Source organism: Macaca nemestrina, chromosome 19 (genome assembly GCF_043159975.1).
Source record: "Macaca nemestrina isolate mMacNem1 chromosome 19, mMacNem.hap1, whole genome shotgun sequence".
Lineage (NCBI taxonomy): Eukaryota > Metazoa > Chordata > Mammalia > Primates > Cercopithecidae > Macaca > Macaca nemestrina.
In genome coordinates this window covers 17,556,031-17,579,379 of record NC_092143.1, presented here as the reverse complement: position 1 = coordinate 17,579,379, position 23,349 = coordinate 17,556,031, and the positions used below count along the sequence as shown (strand labels likewise).

The following is a 23,349-nucleotide window of genomic DNA, read 5'->3' as shown; positions in this document are numbered from 1 at the left end:
CTCATAATGCTGGTTGACAGCAGCTTTTTTTGTTTGTTTGTTTGTTTGTTTGTTTTTGGTGAGACGGAGTCTGGCTGTATCACCAGGCTGGAGTGCAGTGGTACAGTGCAGTGGCATAATCTCAGCTCACTGCAACCTCTGCCTCCTGGGTTCAAGCGATTCTCCTGCCTCAGCCTTTCGAGTAGCTGGGACTATAGGTGCGCACCATCACGCCCAGCTAATTTTTGTATTTTTAGTAGAGATAGGGTTTCACCATGTTTACCAGGATGGTCTTGATCTCTTGACCTCGTGATCCACCCGCCTTGGCCTCCCGAAGTGCTGGGATTGCAGGCGTGAGCCACCATGCCTGGCAGGTTGACAGCAGTCTTTTACTTCACACAAGCAGAATTATTTGTGCTATTTTAGCTGCTTTGATCAAACATTTTAGAGTCATTCTGGTTAATTTTGAGCATGCTGTGCACATAATAAGGATAAATACAACTTGACTAAAGTATAGAGGGGACAAAAAACATCACATGAATGTTACTGTGAACTTTCCCTTGCCTGTGAAAGATGATTATCCACGAAATGAACCATAAGGAGTAGTGGGAATGATGTAGTACAGTCCTCTTGCAAGGGAAGATGAGAATTTTGAAAGCATGGCAGGGATAGGGTAAGGATAGGACAGATAGATTGGTTAGAAATGCAACCCAGCCACACTCGGAGGAGGGACATTTTTGTCATAAGGGTCCTAATAATAGGCAAAGAAATGACTTAAGAAAGTGTCAAGCTGAGTAATATGTTAGCAATGTGTGGCCACCCATTGAGTCATCTGAAAATTTTGTTGTTCACATTAGCATTTTTTAATAGTGCAGTGTTCTTTAGAGGAAATATTTTGAGGACCAAATGATCCCTCCTTCCCCCATGTATATTTACAAGTCATTTGGGAAAAAAAGAGACAACATGAGCAGGTAGTTGGAAATTATGTTCATTTTGATGTATCTCTCAGAGTGTGTCCATCATGATAGAAAAGTCCCGTTTAATTTACTAACTCAGTTAGCCTTATTTTTTTTCTTTTTTTTTGTTGTTGTTGTTGTTTTGTTTTGTTTTTGAGATGGAGACTTGCACTTGTTGCCCAGGCTGGAGTGCAGTGGCACGGTCTTGGCTCACTGCAACGTCTGCCTCTCGAGTTCAAGCGATTCTCCTACCTCAGCCTCCTGAGTAGCTGAGATTACATGTGCCTGCCACCTCACCCGGCTAATTTTTGTATTTTCAGTAGAGATGGCGTTTCCCCATGTTGGCCAGGCTGGTCTCAAACTCCTGACCTCAAGTGATCTGCTCCCCTTGGCCCCACAAAGTGCTGGGATTACAGATGTGAGCCACTGCCCCCAGCATGTTATTGTTAATACAGGCTGAAACTGACTTTCGATGCCACAGTTACCTTCAACTAATCACAACTTGAATCTATTCATTTGTAGTTCATTGATGGTCTGGCTGATTGCAGTTTATCCGTGTAATTGCTCAAGATGACGAGAGCATTGGCTTATATCTCGTAGACTTTTTTGTTTTACAGACTTTTATTGCTTGCAGTGGTAGACGTTGCTGCGGGGATACTTGGTCTACAGAGCCTCTCCTTTTTTTTTAAATGAATAAAATGGTATTACTGCAGCAACTTGTTAAGGTGATCAGGGCAGGTGTTACTTAGTCTACTTTAGAGATAAGGAAACTGAAGGACAGGTAAGGGAAGTGACTTATTCAAAGTCACGTTGCTAGTAAGTAGGACTGTTCCTACCTACCCCACATACTGTTCAGCTGGTGCCCTTTCTCCTGTATGTCAAGTTGTGTGGACCTCACCTTTGTGCCTTCAACTGTCTTGTCTGTGGTTATAAGTACAGTAGCTTTTGCCAAAAAGGAATTTATATTCTAATTATGAGATCCTTTAGAAGCTTTCTGTACCAAAGATTTGAGGCACCTTCTATGTATGCTTATTTCACTTCCCAAATTTCTATAACCTCTTATACTTTTCCTGTAACCTTTAAAATTTTGATTAGGTGCTCACTGGATGGCACCATCGTTGCCCAGTTGGATAAGTTGTGTGGGATTGGAGTGGGCAGAGCCTATGATATCAAGGAATGATGCCCCATGGGGATTCACCCCTCCTCCAAAATCTGTATTTGGTCAGCAGATGGTCTCTATTGCTTCTCCCGAGGAGGACTCACTGTCTCTGACCACCTCGTCTTCATTTCTAAGGCTTAAACATATCCTGAGGAGTACATCTAATTTTCTTTGCTCTAGTTATGTTATTTTATGATGGGGATTAGAGGAGCCTCCCTTCTGGTGAGATCTGAACTTTATTCCAAGTCTTGACCTAATGGCATAGAGTTAATAGTACAGGCTCTTGTTCAAACTCTAGTCCTGTTACTTTTTTTGGGGGGGGGGATACAGTTTCACTCTTGTCACCCAAGCTGGAGTATAATGGCTCAATCTTGGTTCACTGCAACCTCTGCCTCCCAGTTTCAAGTGATTCTCCTGCCTTAGCCTCCCGAGTAGCTGGAATTACAGGCACCCACCTCCATGCCAGGTTAATTTTTGTATTTTTAGTGGAGACAGGGTTTCACCATGTTGGCCAGGCTGGTCTCAAACTCCTGACCTCAAATGATCCACCCACCTCAGCCTCCCATAGTGTTGGGATTACAGGTGTGAGCCGCTGCACCCAGCCTGATCCTGCTACTTTTTAAACAGGCCTTAGGCGCACACTCTGTGACTCAGTTTAACCTTTACCTTTGAAACAAGGGTAAGTTCTTACTGCACAGAGTTGTTGTGAAGATTAAGCTAAATATTGTGTCTTAAGCTCTTGGAAGAGTGCCTGTCACAAAGCACTACTTAAATGTTAACTATTATTATTGTTGTTACTTGGAAAAGGAAAATGCTAGAATAATAAAGGCTACTTGCTCTGAGGTGTGTACATGTGGTTTTTTGATTAATATTTTTTTATGTATGTAGGTCTTTCTTATTTCAGGCAGGATCTCAGTTTTAATAGCTGCTGTGTAGGTGGGTCACAGTTTCTTTAGATAGCCCAGCTGGTAGTTTTCTCATTTGGGAATCAAACCATACCTTCTAAGTAGAGTGCTTTCCTCTCTTTGTGGTAGAGCCCTGATGTGCCCAGGTTGCGCTGAGTAGAAGCACTTAAATCTCCCATTCTGTTGTAGCTCATGGGACTGGGCAGTGGTGTAGCTAGTGGTAGCTTTCGTGGTCATCTTTGCAGCACACTGCCTCGTGGCCATGTTAACATGATGAGTTTATGCTCTCATGATAGACGTCCCTAGTTCTGCATAGCTCACGCAGGACTGCCCTTGCTTGTAGCCTCGTTAATGTGGTTTCCTCCTCCTTGTTTCTAGCAGAAACAGCTTACGGTCTAGAATGAGGAAAGGAAGCCAATACAACTTGATGTTAAATCATTTTCTCTTAGTTGTCCAAAGGGAGTATTTAGTGGGATGCTTCATTTGAAATGGAATTTGTCTTCTTCAAAGTGGTTGCCACATGAAAGGATGCACCAGATGCAGAGGCTGCCTGGTGAGAAAGGAGGAGGTATAAGGTCGTCCTCTGGCCATTCTTCCAGCAAGATGTTTTGAGGGTCCTCCCAAGTACTCAGCGTGGGTTTATGTCAGTGAGCAAAATAGAAAAATTCTTTCCTTTATGGAGCTTACAATCTAGAGACAAAGGCAGAGAAAAAATAAGAAAATTCCTTGGTGGAGTAGGCCCTCCTTACCTGCGAGTTTCCCACTTCAGAGTCAACCAGCCGTGGATCAAAACCTGCCGACACGGAGGGCTGAGTGTACTATGGCATTTTATGTCAGGGACTTGAGCATCTGTGGATTTTGGTACCTGCTGGGGTCCAGGAACCAATCCCCAGTGAATATGGAGCATTGACCATACATTGGTGATCACCTCACACTTCTCAGAACCTTTCCACACATCCCATTTCACTCACCTTAAAAGCCAGAGTCCTCACAAGGCCTGAAGGTCCCACAGGGTCTGCTGCTTGCCCCATATCCCCTGCCCATTTACCTTCTGACCTCGTTGCCTTATAATCAGTGTTCTCAGGTCTCTCGGACATGCCAAGTATGCTCCTTTTACAAATTTTTTGTATTATTATTTTTTAAATTTGAGACTGGATCTGGCTTTATTGCCCAGGCTGGAGTGCCGTGGTATGATCAAAGCTCACTGCAACCTCGACCTTCTGGGCTTAAGTGATCCTTCCACCTCAGCCTCCCAAGTGGCTGGGACTATAAGCATGCACCACCACGCCCAGCTAATTAAAAATTTTTTTTCTTAGTAGAGATGATGGTCTCACTCTGTTGCCCAAGCTGGTCTTAAACTTCTGGGCTCAAACAGTCCTCCCACCCCAGCCTCCCAAAGTGCTGGGATTACAGGCGTGAGCCACCATACCTGGCTAAGGCATGCTTTTCTAAGGGCTCTAACTCTGGGTACTTCCTCTGCCTGGCAGCATCTTCTTCCAGATAAATCCTATCAGCCACCTTTTCCTGTTTTTCCTTGCTAAATGTCATCTTTTCAGTGGGGACCACCCTCACTAACCTATTTAAATTACAATCCACCACCTTCCTAGCAATTTTGACCCCCTTTCTCAAGCTGTTTTTTTTTTTCATTCGTAGTGCTTACCATTTTTTTTAACGTATAATTTATTTATTTGTAAAGAAAGCTTAATAGGGGAGGGATCTTCATTTTGTTTTCTGAAGTATATTAAGGGCTTACCTAGAACAGTAATTGGCACCTCTAGTAGATACTCAGTAAACATGTTGAATGAATAAAATGAAAAGTACAATGGAAAAAATAAAGAAGGGTTGTATTAGTTTCCTGTGGCTGCTGTAACATGTTAACAGACCCTCGGTGGCTTAAAACAATAGAAATTTATGATCTCATGGTATATATTGCACATATAATTATTCATCCATATAATATATGGAGGTGTGTGTGTTATGTTAAAAATTGTTTTCATAAATGGAATGTGTCATGTTGCAGTTTGCATTTGTATCAAGTCAGATTAATACATATGGTTCTAGCTCCTTCATTTTAACTGCAGCTCTAAGCAGCTGATTCTCTTTCTCTCCTGGTTTCAGAATATGTAAATCCCAGAGAAGTCCTTTGATTAACCTAACTTGGGTCCCATGCTAGCACCTCTTGGATCAGCCTGTGGCTTCAGCAGATAGGACACTCCGATTGCTCAGACCTGGAGTGCATGCCTACCCACGAATCCAGAGCATCTGGGTACTTTGTTTGCAGTTCCCCTTAGGATCATGAGTTTGAAAGAGAAAGGATTTGGGGCAGACAAAAAATACAGATTTCTACTGAGGCTTCAAGTTTGGGCTCGGACATTACATCCTCTGGGAATCCTTTTCTGACCCCTGGGATTCTGTTCTGTGTCCTTGCACTTCCTATTCTTGTAGCAGTTATCATGTAGTATCTTAATTACCCTGTCCTCTTGATGTGTACTCATTCAGGGCAGAGACTGTGTCTGTCTTGTTTTCCTGTTGTATCTCAGGAAATAAAAGGCCTGCCATACACCATTAAGTAGATGTTCAACACATATTTTTGAATGAATGATTCCACTAACTAGCAGAGCTTTCAACCTCACTTTCTATAAACAGGTTCCCATCCACTTCCTATGAATGCCATAGGAATCCTGTGTGGCGTGGTGCTTTTGCACCTACTTTCAGACCCATTACCATTCTATCTCTTTTTACATCTTTCTTTGTATGAGTGGTTTGGCCCTGTTTGGCATTTTCTTTTTCTTATTTAATGGTGAAAATTCACAGAAAGATAAAATAGGTAAAATGCAAACTCAGACTTTCTTGGTAAAGTCTTTAGAGATAAGTCCTGCCCAACTTTTCTCACCCCAGTATACCTTTAGCTTTCATGTGTGCACAGTAATTTCTCCTAACCTCAAATATTCCATCAGCAGAACTGTTTATTTTTTTGAGACAGAGTCTCTCTCTGTCGCCCAGGCTGGAGTGCGATGGCATGATCTCGGCTCACTGCAACCTCCACCTTCTGGGTTCAAGCGATTCTGCTGCCTCAGCCTCCCGAGTAGCTGAGATTACAGGCATCCCACCACCACGCCCGACTAATTTTTGTATTTTTAGTAGAAACGGGGTTTCACCACGTTGGCCAGGCTGATCTCCAACTTCTGACCTCAAATGATCCACCTGCCTCGGCCTCCCAAAGTGCTAGGATTACAGATGTGAGCCACCGTGCCCAACCTAGCAGAACATATGCCAGATTTACTTCTGGATACTTTTAGCAGCAGGGGAGTATGGATTTTAGTGGATATAAAATGTGAATGAAGCTGTGTATGGTGGCTCATGCCTGTAATCCAGCACTTTGCGAGGCTGATGTGAGAGGATCAACCTAGCCCAGTAGTTTGAGACTATCCTGGGCAACATGGCAAGACCCTGCCCCTACTTTATTATTTAAAAAAAATTTTTTTTAATGAAAAATAAAATATGAATGATTTGATTTGGAAATGGTAGTGTTAGTAGTAGTACTAGCAATAGTAATAGCAGTTAACATTTACTGAGTGCTTTTTCTGTGCCAGGCATGTAGAAGTAGGTACCATCTTTATATCTGTATACAGATGAGAAAACTGGATCTTACATCAGTGATCTATTCAAGTTATCTCAGCTCCTGAGTGGTGGCGCTGGGCTGTGAATCTGGACACTGAACTCAGAACCATACATCTAAGGACTATGTTCTACTGCCTTGTGTAATTAGGAACAGAAACCTGGGGTTTGGTAAAAGAAAAAGACACCAGATTGATCACAGATAAGCAGTGAAATTTCTGCCCTAAAGCTTCGGTAAAGATAAATAGGGAGAATTAACCAAAGTTTTAGAACTATATTCCCATTGCCTCTGTGAGGAGAGAAAACCAAGATGTGTGAAGGTGGGGCTAAAGCCACGTGCTGTAGCATAAATTGGCACTGTGTTACCTACAATATTGGGAAGAACATTTGAGAAATGCAGGGTGGTCAGTGAGTTTTCTGCTTCCCACATGAAAGTTGGTCTTTCTTTAGCCCTGAGATCCTGGCCGTGGGAGGAGTCATTTAACCAGGAAGGCATTGAACATCTGGATAAATACTTAGACATAAAATAAGTTTTGCATCAAATACTTACATGAAGCAAAGCACAATGAATCTATAAGCATTTCACTGAAACTGTGAAGTGAGGCAGCCTGGAAAGTTTGTAGCAGACAGGCAATAGAATCTGATTCTACTATACCATGAATTGAAGATGTGTACAAGGTCAATGATACTCTTTTTCTTTATTTGTGCTATTTTTAAATCAGTATATACAATGACTTTCATATGTTCAGTTTAGATCTTAGTATCTGTCTCTTGACCCTGTATTTACTCGATAGCTCTGAATTCTCTTTCTGTGGGAGAGAATTATTCCTTATGTTTTCAGGAATAAAACTCCTACATTGGAGGAGTTTACTGATATCAATAAACCCAGTGGAGTAATCGGTGTTCTTTCCAGCCTGTCTCCTATGCTAGGTTACTGTACATACCCTCCAGGCAGGGACATTTTCATGCTTTTATAAAGTATTTGGCTCGAATACTAAGTACAGACAAACATCACTTAATGACAGGAATATATCCTGAGAAATGTGTTGTTAGGCAATTTCTTCATGGTGCAAACATCAGCGTGTACTTACACAAACCTAGATGGTGTAGCCAACTACACACTTAGGCTGTTGCTCCTAGGTTACAAACCTGTGTAGCATGTTACTGTACCGAATCTGTGGGCAGTTGTAACAAAATGGTAAGTATTTGTGTATCTAAACATAGAAAAGGCAGTGTGTTGTGCTGTGACATTATGATGGCTGCCATATCACTAGGTGATAGGAATTTTTCGGCTTTATAATCTTGTGGGACTGCTGTATATGATATGTTATTGACTGAAAGGTTGGTATGTGGCATGTGACTGAATACTGTGTTGGTTTATATTTGGACTAACAGTGCTACTTTCATAGAATACCTGTTCCAAATTGGTATTATCTCATTTCTATCCACAGAAAGTAGTTATAGGATAAGTGGATGGTATTAAAATTAAGTTTTATCCCTCTTTAGGTTGCATCCCAGCGCATTAGCTCAGTGGACCTCTCATGTTGTAGCCTGGAACATCTGCCTGCCAACCTCTTCTACAGCCAAGACCTCACTCATCTCAATTTAAAACAAAACTTCCTAAGGCAAAACCCTAGCCTTCCAGCTGCCAGGGGGCTTAATGAACTGCAAAGGTAAGCCTCCAGAAATGGGTGGATCATGAGGAAGGGGTGGGGGCAGAATGAACTTCTGCTTGTTATCTCTTGAATATTCTCACTAAAAAAAATAGTGTATAAACTTTCTCTTTCGGAAAACAGAGTAATAGGACTTTGTTTATTAGTGAGGACATTACCAATTCTCAATCTGAGATTTTTTTAAGGTTCATGCTTTTGAAACTAATGATTTATGATATTTATTAATTGGATAGAGTTGTGTAAGAACAATTCTCCTTTAACAACTTTTATTCCTATCTAAAAATGCATCTGCAAACAATAACATTTGGTGTGTTACTTCTGAACTTCAGGTGTTTGTTCAGATTAAATTGTTTCTTTTGAAATTTATGAGAGGTCAGTTTTTCCCGTGAAAAGACATTTCCTTAGAAATTTAAGAACCAGCGTTTAAATCCATTTATATCATGTCTTCTGGGTGATTAATATGTAGGTTTCAAGAGTCACATGTTAAACAGAACCTGCTCCTTTATTTATTTATTTTTTTATTTTGTTGAGACAGAGTCTTGCTCTGTCTCTCAGGCTGGAGTGCAGTGGCGTGATCCCGGCTCATTGCAGCCTCCTCCTGGGCCCAAGTGATTCACCTGCCTCAGCCTCCAGAGTAGCTGGGATTACAGGTGCCCACGCCCTCTTAATTTTTGTATTTTTAGTAGAGACAGGGTTTCACCATGTTGGTCAGGCTGGTCTTGAACTCTTGACCTCAAGTGACCTGCCCTTCTTGGGCTCCCAAAGTGCTGTGATTACAGGCGTGAGCCACCATGCCTGGCCTAGAATGTGCTCATTTGTAACTAGAAAAGAGAGACTTGACTTGCCTGTCTCCAAAACAGATTTAAGAATTTACCACATTCATTTCCTTTCCTCTTTGGAGCAGTGATCAGTCTTCATTCTGTGGTAAATTAAACCTTTGATACTTATATATTTGTTGCAAATATGTAGACTGCGAAGAATATAACTTTTAAATAAATAATTGCTAGTTCATTTGTTTTTACATGACTGATATCAGGAATTAAAAAATATGATAACTATTGTGATTCTGTTTATGGTTTTTAACATCCAGAAAAAATAATCCAATACTTGCTTATAAAGTTTGTGGATGTAATTGGGAAATGGAAGAGTATTTTAGTTGTCTTTTTAGGTAATTGTGAATATCCTTCCTTGATACTATACCAAAACTTGACAAGTGGTCATTTCTTAAATGTTAGTTCTAATATGGAATCTAAATCTCTATTCGTGAGCTTTTTGAATTCTTTAACAGTAAGATCCATTGATCTGACTTGCAGTTTGATTTGACTCTTTACCCATGCATCACTTTGTTGCATTAAGTGTTGGTCATTTGGAGAGTACTGCTTCGTTGTGTAACACAGATACTCCAAATGTTAATATATTTTATTATGGAATTTTAAGAATTCACATTTGTTAATATCACCACTGATTTATTTTTTGTTGTTGTTTATTTATTTATTTTTTTGAGATGAAGTCTCACTCTGTCGCCCAGGCGAGAGTGCAGTGGTGCGATCTTGGCTCACTGCAACCTCTGCCTCCTGGGTTCTAGCGATTTTCCCGCCTCAACCTCTGGAGTAGCTGGGATTACAGGCATGCCCCCAACACCTGGCTAATTTTTTGTATTTTTAGTAGCGATATGGTTTCTCCATGTTGGCCAGGCTGGTCTCGAACTCCTGACCTGAAGTGATCTGCCCACCTTGGCCTCCCAAAGTGCTGGGATTACAGGTGTGAGCCACCATGCCCGGCCAATATCACCACTGATTTATCAGTAAAGTCTTTTAAGTATTGGGATGTTGTTAAGCTTACTGTGGAAACGAGTTTCCACAATTTTAATTTTTAATTAGAAATGTGAAGGCCGTTATTGGCAGCACATGCCATCAGTTGTTTTCCAGTAAGCTGCCTTCTCACTTCATTTTTGAGAAAATGTCTGCCAAATACCCAAGTATGAATAATAATCATTTGTCAGTTGTTCTTTCAAGTAAAGATGGGATTCTCTGTAAACAGTGACTGGTTGCCTCACAACTCACATCATCAGATAAGTGTTTTCCTTGAGATAACTATCATACTTCAGTGTGTACCAGAAGTGTTTTTTTTGTGTACCTCCTATTTTATCACCCAGAAAATTAAAAAGACATATACTCAGGGGTTGAGGTGTAATAAGAAATGACTTTCCTGTGTCATCAAGGACATTCTTAAGTAAAACTGGCATTACAATTTTTTTAAAGAATATTTTTACTGTGGTTGCCTGGAAGAAAAGAATAGAGAAGAATATAATGACAACTTGGACAGTTTGGTGCTGCAGTGAATTAATTACATAGGCAGTCAAGACTCTAATAAGGATATTTTGCTCCAGCAATTTCTGATTGTCCCCTGTAGCTGAGTATACTATGAAAGTTACCACTGTGGTATTCTTTTCTTTTTTTTTTTTTTTTAATTGAAAGCAAGTTTATTAAGAAAGTAAAGGAATAAAGAATGGCTTACTCCATAGGCAAAGCAGACCTAAGGGCTGCTGGTTGGCTACTTTCATGGTTCTTTCTTTCTTTTTCTTTTCTTTTCTTTTTTTTTTTTTTTGAGACATTGTTTTGCTGTCACTCAGGCTGGAGTGCAGTGGCAGCTCACTACAGCCTTTGCCTCCCGGGCTCAAGTGATCCTCCTGCCTCAGCCTCCCAAATAGCTGGGATTACAGGCAGGTACCACCATCATGCACAGCTAGAATTTGTATTTTTAGTAGAGACGGGGTTTCACCATCTTGCCAGGCTGGTTTTGAACTCTTGAACTCAAGTGATCCGCCCACCTTGGCCTCCCAAAGTGCCTGGCCTATGATTGTTTCTTGATTGCATGCTGAACCAAGGGGTAGATTATTTATGAGTTTTCTGGGAAAGGGGTAGCCAAGTCCCAGAACTAAGGGTCCCTCCCCTTTTTAGACTATATAGGGTAACTTTCTGATATTGCCATGGGATTTGTAAACTGTCATGGTGCTGGTGGGAGTGTCTTTTAGCATGCTAATGCATTATAATCAGCATACAATGAGCAGTGAGGATAGCCAGAGGTCACTTTCATCACCATTTTGGTTTTGGTGACTTTTGGCCAGCTTCTTTACTGCATCCTGTTTTATCAGCAAGATCTTTGTGACCTGTATCTTGTGCTGACCTCCTATTTCATGTGTAAGTAAGAATGCCTAACCTCCTGGGAATGCAGCAGCCCAGTAGGGGTAAGCCTTATTTTACCCAGCCCCTGTTCAAGATGGAGTCACTCAGGTTTGAATGCCTCTGACATATTTCCCCCTTCTGTTTTATTTTTTTAATTTTTAAAAATTTGTTTATGTATTGTTGTTTTTTTTTTTGAGACAGAGTCTCGCTCCTGTTGTCCAGACTGGAGTGCAGTGGTGCAGTCTCAGCTCACTGCAACCTCCACCTCCCGGCTTCAAGCAGTTCTCCTGTCTCAGCCTCCTGAGTAGCAGGGACTACAGGCGCCCGCCACCACTTCCAGCTAATTTTTGTATTTTTAGTAGAGGTGGGGGTTTCACCATGTTGGCCAGGCTGGTCTCGAACTCCTGACCTCAGGTAGTCTGCCCATGTCGGCCTCCCAAAGTGCTGGGATTACAGACGTGAGCTACTGCACCCGGCTGCCCCTCCCTTTTATAAGGAGATCTTTAATCCTAAGGGTTGTAGAGGAATGAAGATCCATCTTCTGTAACTTCTTCAGGCTGAATAGGGACAATGATATTCCTGCCTAACTATGAGGGCCTCTTGTATTCAAGGTAGAGAGGAGGTCAGTCACAAAGCATTGGTCTGGCGAGGGCCATTGATAACTGTGAGTTCCAACAAGAAGTGCTATCTGGAAGAATAGTAAGTGTTCAATTTAAGAAAACATTCAGTAAGCTTATCTGCATTCCTACACAAAGAGTACAACAGTAATATATTCTACAACAGTAAAAAAAAAAAAAAAGATAAGTAAAATTATCCCAAGTAAACTAAATAAGAAGTCTTTCTATTAACTAGGCAGTTGTAGAACCAAGCTGATACGGGGTCCCTAGCTGATTCCAGTACATGCCCAGAATTAGAATACTGATCAAGATTTTTATATTACCCATCCCTTTTGTTTCTTCTGAGCAGCAGCAGAGATCACTGGTTGGTTCATGGGAATAAGTAGGATTAGTCTAAATTGCAGGAAAAAACCCTCAAAAACAACTGAGACTAGAATCTAATAACAGGTAGACGACAGTTCTTGAAACATAATTTTTCTCTCTTCAGTCTCCCATTTTCACTAAAGACAAATGATAGGACTGATTTGTTTGCAAAATACTTAAGCTTAGGTTTTATATGTTCTATGTATTGTTATTAATTTTGGACTGGCTGGATGCAATGGCTCAGTCCTATAATCCCACTTGGGAAGCTGAGGCAGGAAGATGGCTTGAGACCAGGAGTTTGAAACCAGCCTGTCAATGTCATGAGACCCCATCTCTATGAAAGAAAAATTTAAAAATTAGCTGGGTATAGTAGCACATGCTTGTAGTCTCAGCTACTTGGGAGGCTGAGGCATGAGGATTGCTTGAGGCCAGTAGTTTGAGGCTGCAGCGAGCCATGATTATGCTACTGCACTCCAGCCTAGGCAACAGAGGGAGAACCTATTTCAAAACTAAAATAAAATTAAAATAAAATAAAATAAAATAAAATAGTTGTACTGGCACTACAACAGTGAAGTTAATATACTTTTTTTTTTTTATTTCACTGAAAGGTTATAATCATTATTATCATTTTGTTTGTTTCTGGAGCTACCCATCATGAACTATCATCAATCAGTGTGTTCTGAGGTTTGAAATTATTGGGAAATATTTCTGCATATTTCACAGAAGTGTAGACTTTTGTACTTCTATTATAGAACATCAGTGACTTTCTATCATACTGGCAAATCTTGATGTCTTAGAACAGAATGGGGCATTAGAATTATCCATACTATTAACCTAAATGCCCACCAGTGAGAGACTGGATAAAGAAATGTGATACACCATGGAATACTATGCAGCCATAAAAAATGAAATTATGTCCTTTTCAGGGACACGGATGGAGCTGGAGGCTGTTATTCTTAGCAAACTAATGCCGGAACAGAAAACCATATACTGCATGTTCTTACTTATAAGTGGGTGTCAAGTGATATGGACACATAGAGGGGAACAGCACACAGTGGGGCCTCTTGGAGGTTGGAGGGCAGGAAGAAGGAGAGGATTAGGAAAAATAACAGATACTAGGCATAGTACCTGGGTGATGAAATATATGTACAACAAACCCTCATGACGCACATTCACCTGTGTAACAAACCTGCTCATGTAGCCTTGAACTTAAAATAAAAGTTTAAAAAAAAAAATCATCCAACCTAATGCTCTCTTTTAAAGATGGGGTCTATGGGGATGTTAACTGCCAAATTCGGTTTAACGGTTACCTTTTAGGGAGACGGGGATAGGATTAGTGAATGGTTTGAACAAGGTTCCAACTATATCTGTAATGTTTATTTCTTTAAAAAGAAAAATGAGAGACCAAAAGGTTTTTTGTTTGTTTGTTTTGTTTTGTTTTTGTTTTGGAGACAGAGCCTCACTCTGTTGCCTGGCTGGAGTGCAATGGTGCGATCTTGACTCACTGCAACCTCCGCCCCCCAGGTTCATTCAAGTGATTCTCCTGCCTCAGCCTCCTCAGTAGCTGGGACTACAGGCACCCGCCACCATGCCTGGCTAATTTTTGTAGTTTTAGTAGAGACAGGGTTTCGCCATGTTGGCCAGGCTGGTCTCAAACTCCTGACCTCAAGTAATCCACCCATCTTGGCCTCCCAAAGTGCTGGGATTACAGGCGTGAGCCACCACGCCTGGCCCAAAAGGTTAATATTTGAAAACGCTGTATAGTTAATACCTGGATGAATGTTACAGTTTTCTGCATTTTTTATTTGAGTATTTCATAATAATCCAAACATTTTAAACCTAAACAAAAAGAAAATTAAAATGCTTCTTTTTACATAGAAGAATGTGATGCTCCCAAAGAGCCAGTATTTGTGGAATAAATATCCAGGTGGAAGGATATTTTGGGCATGACCCACTTCAGGAGGATTCAGGTTCTGTCTTGCCATTTAGTTCTTACAGAGTCATTGACTTGATCCCCCATGTCTGTTGATTCTGTGTGATATCTTTTGAGCTCATCCTGTTTTCTCCTCTCCTCCCATCCCTCTACTGCACACACCCTCTCTCCCCAGCTGTTATAGTGAAAGTACTTCTCAGCCCCCACCTGGTCTGTTGTGCTTCCTGTGAGAGCTGATTGCCTTGTTGTCATTTTCCCTCTGCAGGTTAGCCCTATTTTTGTTTCCCGCTATTTTTTACATTTCTTGGTTTTGTTTTATTTTGTATTTTTAAAAATTTAAGCCTTTTCCTTCATCAAAGTAACACCCTATATAGATTTTTAAAGGTCTTAATAAGCAGTGAAGTTTACAATAAGAAGTAGGTGCCTAAAGTTCCAGCCCATCCCTATATCCAAGTCCTGCTGCTTGGACAACCCTTTTGAATCTTTTGGCTCTTTCTGCTGTTTTCCTTTCTCTTTCTAAATATTATGCATATACTGCTATGTTTTGATTTTTCATTATTGGACATTATATGTTGACCCATTACTAAGGAAGATCAGGATTTCATTCATTTACATTGTCTCACACTCCCTCTATCCCACACCACATGTACTAACTTCTCTTTCCCCTATCCTCTCAATATATAGGTATTAATTTTTGGTTAAGTCAGTACTCACTATTTACGTTATTATGAGCCTGGAACTTATTCAAGCTAAGGGATTTAATTGCAGTGATTATATTTCCTTTCTTGTGCTGGCTTGATAGCAGCCTCACTTTATCACTTGTATACTTTTCTTTTTCCCTAGTATTTGTAAGCTTTCTGACGGAATTCTTATATTCCTCTCAGCACCTTTTTCTTGGAGACTTTTTTCTTCCTGGAGCCAGGGTAGGTGCTTGTTCTTCTGGCCTGCTACACAGCAAAGACAGTGTGTGGACCTTTTCCTCAGGGGGTGTCAGTTTACTAGAGAAACCCTTTGGTATTCTGCCAGGGCAATGCATGCCAAGATTCAGGGTAGTGAGTGCAAAAGAGAGGAGGAATCTCAAGGTTTAGTATGTGGATTTTAATTTAACTTCCCTGTTTTCAGAACAGTGTTTTCTGTTATGCTTGGTAACTTCTTTTCTTTTCAATTTATGGGAAATATTTCGACACTTAAGTAATTACAAAGAATTAAACAATACTATAGATTATACCATCGTCCTTTGACAATCATGTCTTATTTTAACTTCCATAAGCCAGTTTCTGTAGCATTGCATGCATACCAAATTGATAAAGGATAACTTCAGACTATTTTAGATAAAAGTTGGATCTTGCCTGTAATCCTAGCACTTTGGGAGGCTAAGGTGGGTGGATGATTTGAGGTCATGTTGGCCAGCGTGGCCAACATGGTGAAACCTGTCTCTACTAAAAATACAAAAAAATAGCTAGGCGTCATGGCGCACACCTGTAATCCCAGCTCCTTGGGAGCCTAAGGCAGGAGAATCCCTTGAACCTGGGAGGCAGAGGTTGCAGTAAGCCGAAATGGTGCCACTGCACTCTCCAGCCTGAGCGACAGAGCGAGACTCTGTCTCAGAAAAAAAAAAAAAAAAAAAAAAAAGGTGTATCTTAAAATTGTATATGTAAACATTAACATTAAATGTACACATTTAGTTAATACTTTGTTTTAATGACATTTATTTTCTCTAATTTCCTAAACCTATCATTGATCAGAAAAATAATTGTAAAGAACACAGGTCTGATAAGACAGTATCACTGAGCCTTCATGTGGTATGAAAGGAGATAAAGGAGTCTTTGATATTACCAGATGGACTTCTGGAATTATCTTTTTAGAGACCATATGTTCAGTAATCAGCATCTCAGAAAATGAGTATATTACACTGAGACTGAAATATTTTGAATATAAAAGTAAACCAAGTCACTGGACATGAGCCATCTTTCAGCTGTTGGCTTAAAATCTTAAGATGAATCATTGAGAATACTCAAGCTGTATGTATAACTAAATAAGAAATTAACTCAGTGGTTTTCATTCTCTTATTGCTCTATACTTTGACAAACTATTCTCTCTCCTCCAAATTACCTCCCTGATGCTTTGACAAACTATTCTCTCTCTTCCAAATTACCTCCCTGGGTCAAATGAAGGGCCAAAGAAAGCAGTTTCCCTGGTCATCATGCTGTGATGTAGTATGCCTGATGTCTTTGAATCAGGGACTCTGGTTCATTTTATTCCAGGGAATTAACTGTCTTCTGCTGGCATTGGGAAGAGGATTTGGGGTCTTACTCCTCCTTCTGTAACCTTTTGGAAATTTGTAGAAGTATAACAAAAATATAGAAAAGGCAGATATGTGTGTAAAACTTGATGGATTTCCACAAAGTGAACACATCCGTGTAACCAGTATACATATTGAGGAAGAGAATATTACCAGCACTCCAGAAACCATCCTTGTACCCTTCTCTTTGTTACCCTAAATATCATCACTATCCTGACTTAGAACATCATGAAATAGTTTCACCTGTCTTTGTACTTGATCTAAATGGAACACACAATGTGTGTTTGAGTCCAGCTTCTTTCATTGACTTTTCTTTTAAAAAAGCAAAACAAAGCATACCAAGTGACATATTATCAGCTTGTACTTTGTACTGTGTAGTATAAGGCAGTGGTTTTGATTTGTTTAAGGTAGAGAATTTTAAAATTTTACACTGCAATAAAAGATTTCTGTTTTGTTCTTTCTGTTGCTTTAAGCATGGGGAAGGTAGGCCTAGGGGACTTGCTGTGTGGCATTGGAGTAACTGGTAAAGCTGCTGTTGTATTGTTCTTTGGAAAAAACTAGGCTTTAAACCAGTTTCTCTTTCTTTTTATTTTGAGACAGAGTCTCGCTCTGTCGCCCAGGCTGGAGTGCACTGGCACAATCTCGGCTCGGCTTACTGCAACCTCTGCCTCCCAGGTTCAAGCAATTCTTTTGCCTCAGCCTCCTGAGTAGCTGGGACTACAGGCACACGCCAACACGCCCGGCTAATTTTTGTATTTTTGGTAGAGACGGGGGGGTGGGTCTCACCATATTGGTCAGGCTGGTCTCGAACTTCTGACCTTGTGATCTGCCAGCCTTGGCCTCCCAAAGCGCTGGGATTACAGGTGTGAGCCACTGCGCCCAGCCACCAGTTTCTCTTTCATTACACACTACTATGAGGTGTTTGTCTCCCACTTCCATTGTCCAAGAAATATTTTTATTGCTACGATTCCAGAGTAATAGGCTGATAAGTACACACATGCACATATACTCCCCTCATACATACATATATTTAATACTAGGAGTTAAATGTATAATGTGTATTTAAGAAAGTCATGTTAGTACTGCAGAAAGCATTAATGTGGTTTTTAAATGTCCAGTCACCTAGTGTGGTGGCTTCGAAATACACCATATATTTAGTTGCTTATCTTTATTTGTGTGTTTAGGAATTTGTGGTAATGTCTAATGTATGTTTCACAGGGGACATTTTAATTGCCAAAGGGCAATTTATTTTTATGTTTTTACCTAAGTTTGAAGAAATTAAGTTTTAGGTTACAGTGTTAGGGCAAATAGCCAGGGAGAAACTTAAAGTACAATGTGATTATAACAGGTAGGAGTTCTGAGGCATTTTATCTTAAGCACATATCCCCTCAATTTTTCTTTCTACTACAAATTTTCATCTTTAACAAATGAGCTATTTTCACAGAACATTTAAATTGGTATTTGCACCAACATTCTAAATCTGGAAAGATGGCATGCTGATGTACACACACAGGTCAGCAGTTTCAGAGGAAAAACATTGTTCTTGGAACGAGTGCTGTTTGTTTTTCCTTTATTGGCATTGGAACTCTTCAAGTTAGTTTTCAAAATATAGAGGAGAGGGAAACTTCAGGGTAATTTTTGGTGGTTTTGATGGTTTCTTTCCTGATTATATGTGTCACTAATAACTATAATACATTGTTTAATTCTTTTATTCATAGATAGTACTTCATTTATGTTAACTATATCTCTAGATGACTCAGATAGTCTTAATGCTAAGATTATTGTTATTTGCAATAGGGAATGATTTTTTATAAAATATGGTAAGTTTCTTTGTAGAGTCAGTGAAGAAGACAACTTTTTGCTGATTTAAATTCAAGGGATATAATTTTTTCCCCCTTCTCTTAATTTCATGTTTTTAATATGATAGCAAAGCTGTATGAACTTATTCACACTAAATTATAATGGTGTTTGAACATTTTACTGCCCTGTTAAATTTAAATTTAGCTCTGTTTTTTTTGTTTGTTTGTTCGTTTTGTTTTTTTGTTTGTTTTTTTTTTTTTTGAGACGGAGTTTCACTCTTGTCGCCCAGGCTGGAGTACAATGGTACAATCTCGGCTCACTGCAACCTCCGCCTCCTGGGTTCAAGCAGTTCTCCTGCCTCAGCCTCCTGAGTAGCTGGGATTACAAGTATGCACTACCACACCCAGGCTAATTTTTGTATTATTAGTAAAGATGGAGTTTCACCATGTTGGCCAGTCTGGTCTCCAACTCCTGACCTCAGGTGATCTGTCTGCCTCAGCCTCCTGAGTAGCTGGGATTACAAGTGTGCACTACCACACCCAGGCTAATTTTTGTATTACTAGTAAAGATGGAGTTTCACCATGTTGGCCAGTCTGGTCTCCAACTCCTGACCTCAGGTGATCTGTCTGCCTCAGCCTCCCAAAGTGCTGGGATTACAGGCATGAGCCACCACGCCTGACCAAATTTAGCTCTTATAAATTTTTTCTTTCTTTTTTTTTTTTACAGTCTTGGTCTGACCTCCCCCAGGATGGAGTACGGTGGTGTGATCTTGGCTCACTGCAGCCTCCGTCTCCCAGGCTTAGGCGATTCTCCTGCCTCAGCCTCCTAAGTAGCTGGGATTACAGGCATGTGCCACCATGCCTGGCAAATTTTTGTATTTTTAGTACAGACGGGGTTTCACGATGTTGGCCAGGTTGGTCTTGAACTCCTCACCTCAGGTGATCTGCCTGCCTTGGCCTCCCAAAGGGCTGGGATCATAGGCATGAGCCACTGCATCTGGCCTAGCTCTTATAACTGTGCCATTTATTTATCATTTATTAAAAATTTATAGGGAGGATCATTGAAGGACCTAGAGTTTGTAAATATAGAGGAGGCAAAACTTTACCTGTGCCCTCTAAAAGCCTCCACCTGGGTCTGAGAACTAAATGGACATAAGGCATTAGCTGGAGAAAAGTGTACAGATTTTTACATGTACATCGGAACCCCCATGGGAAAATGAAGACCTAAAGAAGTGGCAAAATCTTAAGTGCTTATATACTAGGTTGAACACAGAGGAAATTGTGGAAAAGTAAGTAAAATATATGGGGAGACCAAAGAAAGATGAGTTATTTTAACAAATGTTGTTTGTACAGAATTGTCTTAGCCTCCATTCCCTGTCTCTTTTTTTGTTGTTGTTGTTGAGATGGAGTCTCGCTCTGTTGCCCAGGCTGGAGTGCAGTGGCGCAATCTCGGCTCACTGCAAGCTCCGCCTCCCGGGTTCACGCCATTCTGCCTCCGAGTAGCTGGGACTACAGGCGCGCACCACTACGCCCGCCTAATTTTTTGTATTTTTAGTAGAGACGGGGTTTCACCGTGTTAGCCAGGATGGTCTCGATCTCTTGACCTCGTGATCCGCCCGCGTCGGCCTCCCAAAGTGCTGGGACTACAGGCGTGAGCCACCGCGCCCGGCCATTCCTTGTCTCTTGTGGTCAGAATGTTGCTTTCCTCCTGCTACGTAGAGGGCATCTTTCACAAGGGAGTTTTGTTTCTTGATTTCAAGAAGGGGAGGTCAGAGGCCAGGTGCAGTGGCTCACGCCTATAATCTCGGTTTGGGAGGCCGAGCTGGGCGAATCACTTGAGGCCAGGAGTTTGAAACCAACCTGGCCAACATGGTGAAACCTTGTCTCAACTAAAACTATAAAAATTAGCCAGTGTGGTGGTGGGTACCTGTTATCCGAGCTACTCCAGAGGCTGAGGCAGAAGAATCACTTGAACCTGGGAGGTGGAGGTTGCAGTGAGTGGAGATTGCGCCACTGCACTCCAGCCTGGGGGACAGAGCGAGACTCAGTATCAAAAAAAAAAAAAAATTAGGTGGGGCGCGGTGGCTCACGCCTATAATCCCAGCACTTTGGGAGGCTGAGGTGAGTGCATTATTTGAGGTCAGGAGTTCAGGACCAACCTGGTCAACATGGTGAAATCCTGCCACTACTAAAAATACAAAAATTAGCCAGGCGTGGTGGCAGGCGCCTGTAGTCCCAGCTACTCAGGAGGCTGAGGCAGGAGAATCACTTGAATCCGGAAGGTGGAGGTTGCAGTGAGCTGAGACTGAGCCACTGTATTCCAGCCTGGGCAACAGAGCAAAACTCTGCCTCAAAGAGAGAGAGAGAAAAAAAAAGGGAAGAAAAGGGGAGGTCAGAGCACTCCTTTTTACACCTGCTGTTTTTCAAGTGCATTTGGCTCAATATAATCCTTATGCCAAAGTGGTATATTTTGGGGTAGCGTATTCTGCACTCCTTCCTAAGGCTTGATAGATCAGAGAGTTCTTTTATGGTGATACCCTGCCATGTTTAGAAAAAGGAATAGGAGAATGAAGTCAAAAGCAAAGTTTGATAGTAATAATTGTGTGTGTGTGTGTGTGTGTGTGTGTGTGTGTGTGTGTGTGTGTGTGTATGTGTGTGTGTGTTTCCAGTAATTTCGTCTGTGGTACTTGGAAAGTTTGTCACTTAAGTTCAACTAAAATGTCTTTATCTTAGACTATTTTAATTACTAATTATTTCTACCAATCAGTTTGAGAGAGAAGCCTCTGTTCTAGTAAGTACTTGCCAAATTGGTGATAATTAAAATACACTTAAATTGTTTAATTCTATGTGTGGAAATTAGAAAAAATATAAAATAACTACTTCATAAATAGAAATATAATGTTTCAATTCTTTTTTTATGGTTGGTGGTTATTGCTTCCATTAATAAAGGAAGTGGATCCACATGGATCTGCTTTCTGGCTTTCGCTGTTTGTAAATAAATTGGTATAGAGAAACAAAACTAGCACAGCTAGAGGGTCCTAGCTGGTTCTAGAAATGGAGTTACTTTTATAGGGAGAGCACTATAATTTCAGTAGAAGTTGGTATTTTAAATGACTTGATAAATCATGTACAGTAACTCCTCATTTAATGTCTTATGTAATGAAACCAGTTTTACCATAGGTTAATGGACATAAACAAGAGTTAAGTTCTTAGGGCATATTTCTGGTCACAACACCACGAAACTACTAAATAAACATCAAAACACTTTTAGTATTAAACATTGCAGTAAATATGAGCTATCCATATACTTAAGAAAGATTAGTAAAGGGCCGGGCACGGTGGCTCATGCTTGTAATCCCAGCACTTTGGGAGGTCAACGCAGGCGAATCACGAGGTCACGATTTCGAGACCAGCCTGACCAACATGGTGAAAACCCGTCTCTACTAAAAATACAAAAATTAGCTGGGCGTGGTGGTGCATGCCTATAACTTGTGAGGCTAAGACAGGAGAATTGCTTGAACCCGGGAGGTGGAGTTTGTGGTGAGCCGAGATCACGCTATTGCACTCCAGCCTGAACAATCAGAGCGAAACTCTATCTCAAAAAAAATAAATAAAAACAAGTAAGATAGACCGGTTGAGGTGACTCACGCCTATAATCCCATCACTTTGGGAGGCCGAGGCAGGCGGATTACCTGAGGTCAGGAGTTCGAGACCAGCCTGACCAACATGTTGAAACCCTATCTCTACTAAAAATACAAAAACTTAGCCTGGCATGGTTATGCGCACCTGCAATCCCAGCTATTCGGGAGACTGAGGCATGAGAATTGCCTGACCCCAGGAGACAGAGGTTGCAGTAAGCTGAGATTGTGCCACTGCACTCCAACCTGGGCGACAGAGCAAGACTCCATCTCAAAAAACAAACAAAAAGGGTAATTATTTACCCAGTTTTTCCAGTTCAAGTTGCTGGTGGCTGAAGCTTCTCCTGGCAGCTAAGAGTGCCAGACAGGAACCAGCCCTGGGTAGGACAGCATCCCGTCACAGGGTGTGCGCGCGCGCGCGCACACACACACACACACACACACACACACACACACTGGGTAGGACAGCATCCCGTCACAGGGTGTGCGCGCGCGCGCACACACACACACACACACACACACACACACACACACACACTCAACTCTGTCTCTCTCTGTCTGTCACTCGCCATGTGGACACACTGGTGAACGTAATGTGCACAGCTTTGGGATGTGGGAGGAAATGAGTACCCCAAGAAAACCCACACAGACAGAGGAGGATGGACAAACTTCACAAAGGCAGTGGTCCTCACCAGGAATTGATTTTTTTCCTCGTTAACATTATAGCTAAATGACATTGAATGAAATGTCATTGTTCGAGGACCTGCTATATATCTGTAGAATTATTACTATTATTTTTTGAGACGGAGTCTCGCTCTGCCTCTCGGACTGGAATACAGTGGCGCGATCTCGGCTCACTGCAACCTCCGCCTCCCGGGTTCAAGCGATTCTCATGCCTCAGCCTCTCGAGTAGCTGGGAGTATAGGTGCGTGCCACCACTTCTGGTTAATTTTTTGTATTTTTAGTATAGATGGAGTTTCACTGTGTTAGCCAGGATGGTCTCGGTCTCCTGACCTTATGATCTGCCCACCTCGGCCTCCCAAAGTGCTGGGATTATAGGCATGAGGCATTGCATACGGCCTGTAGAATTCTTAATGTAATTTTTATCATATATGATACAAAAATAGACAAAAAAAAAAGTACCACCAGCGATTTTGTTTTCTTAACATTCTCCTTTGGATATTGAATTTTCCATTGTGTGTTACTATTGTCCCCTGACAGT

General features: G+C 41.1%; 1 protein-coding gene and 1 long non-coding RNA gene across 6 annotated transcripts in view; one reads left to right on the top strand and one right to left on the bottom strand.

Moving 5' to 3' along the window:
• The window catches only part of LOC105477008 (PH domain and leucine rich repeat protein phosphatase 1), a 267,523-nt gene that overhangs the window by 141,416 nt on the left and 102,758 nt on the right, over positions 1–23,349 (top strand). Inside the window, exon 4 of the mRNA XM_011733306.3 lies at positions 8,124–8,290. Within this exon, the coding sequence (XP_011731608.2) occupies positions 8,124–8,290 (167 nt within the window). The remainder of the gene's footprint in view (positions 1–8,123; positions 8,291–23,349) is intronic.
• LOC105477006 (uncharacterized) overlaps positions 3,558–23,349 on the bottom strand; it is a 99,433-nt gene continuing 79,641 nt past the window's right edge. For all 5 annotated transcript variants that reach the window (XR_011616828.1, XR_984392.3, XR_011616829.1 and 2 more), the window contains one exon: positions 3,558–3,689. This is a non-coding gene — a long non-coding RNA (uncharacterized lncRNA). The remainder of the gene's footprint in view (positions 3,690–23,349) is intronic.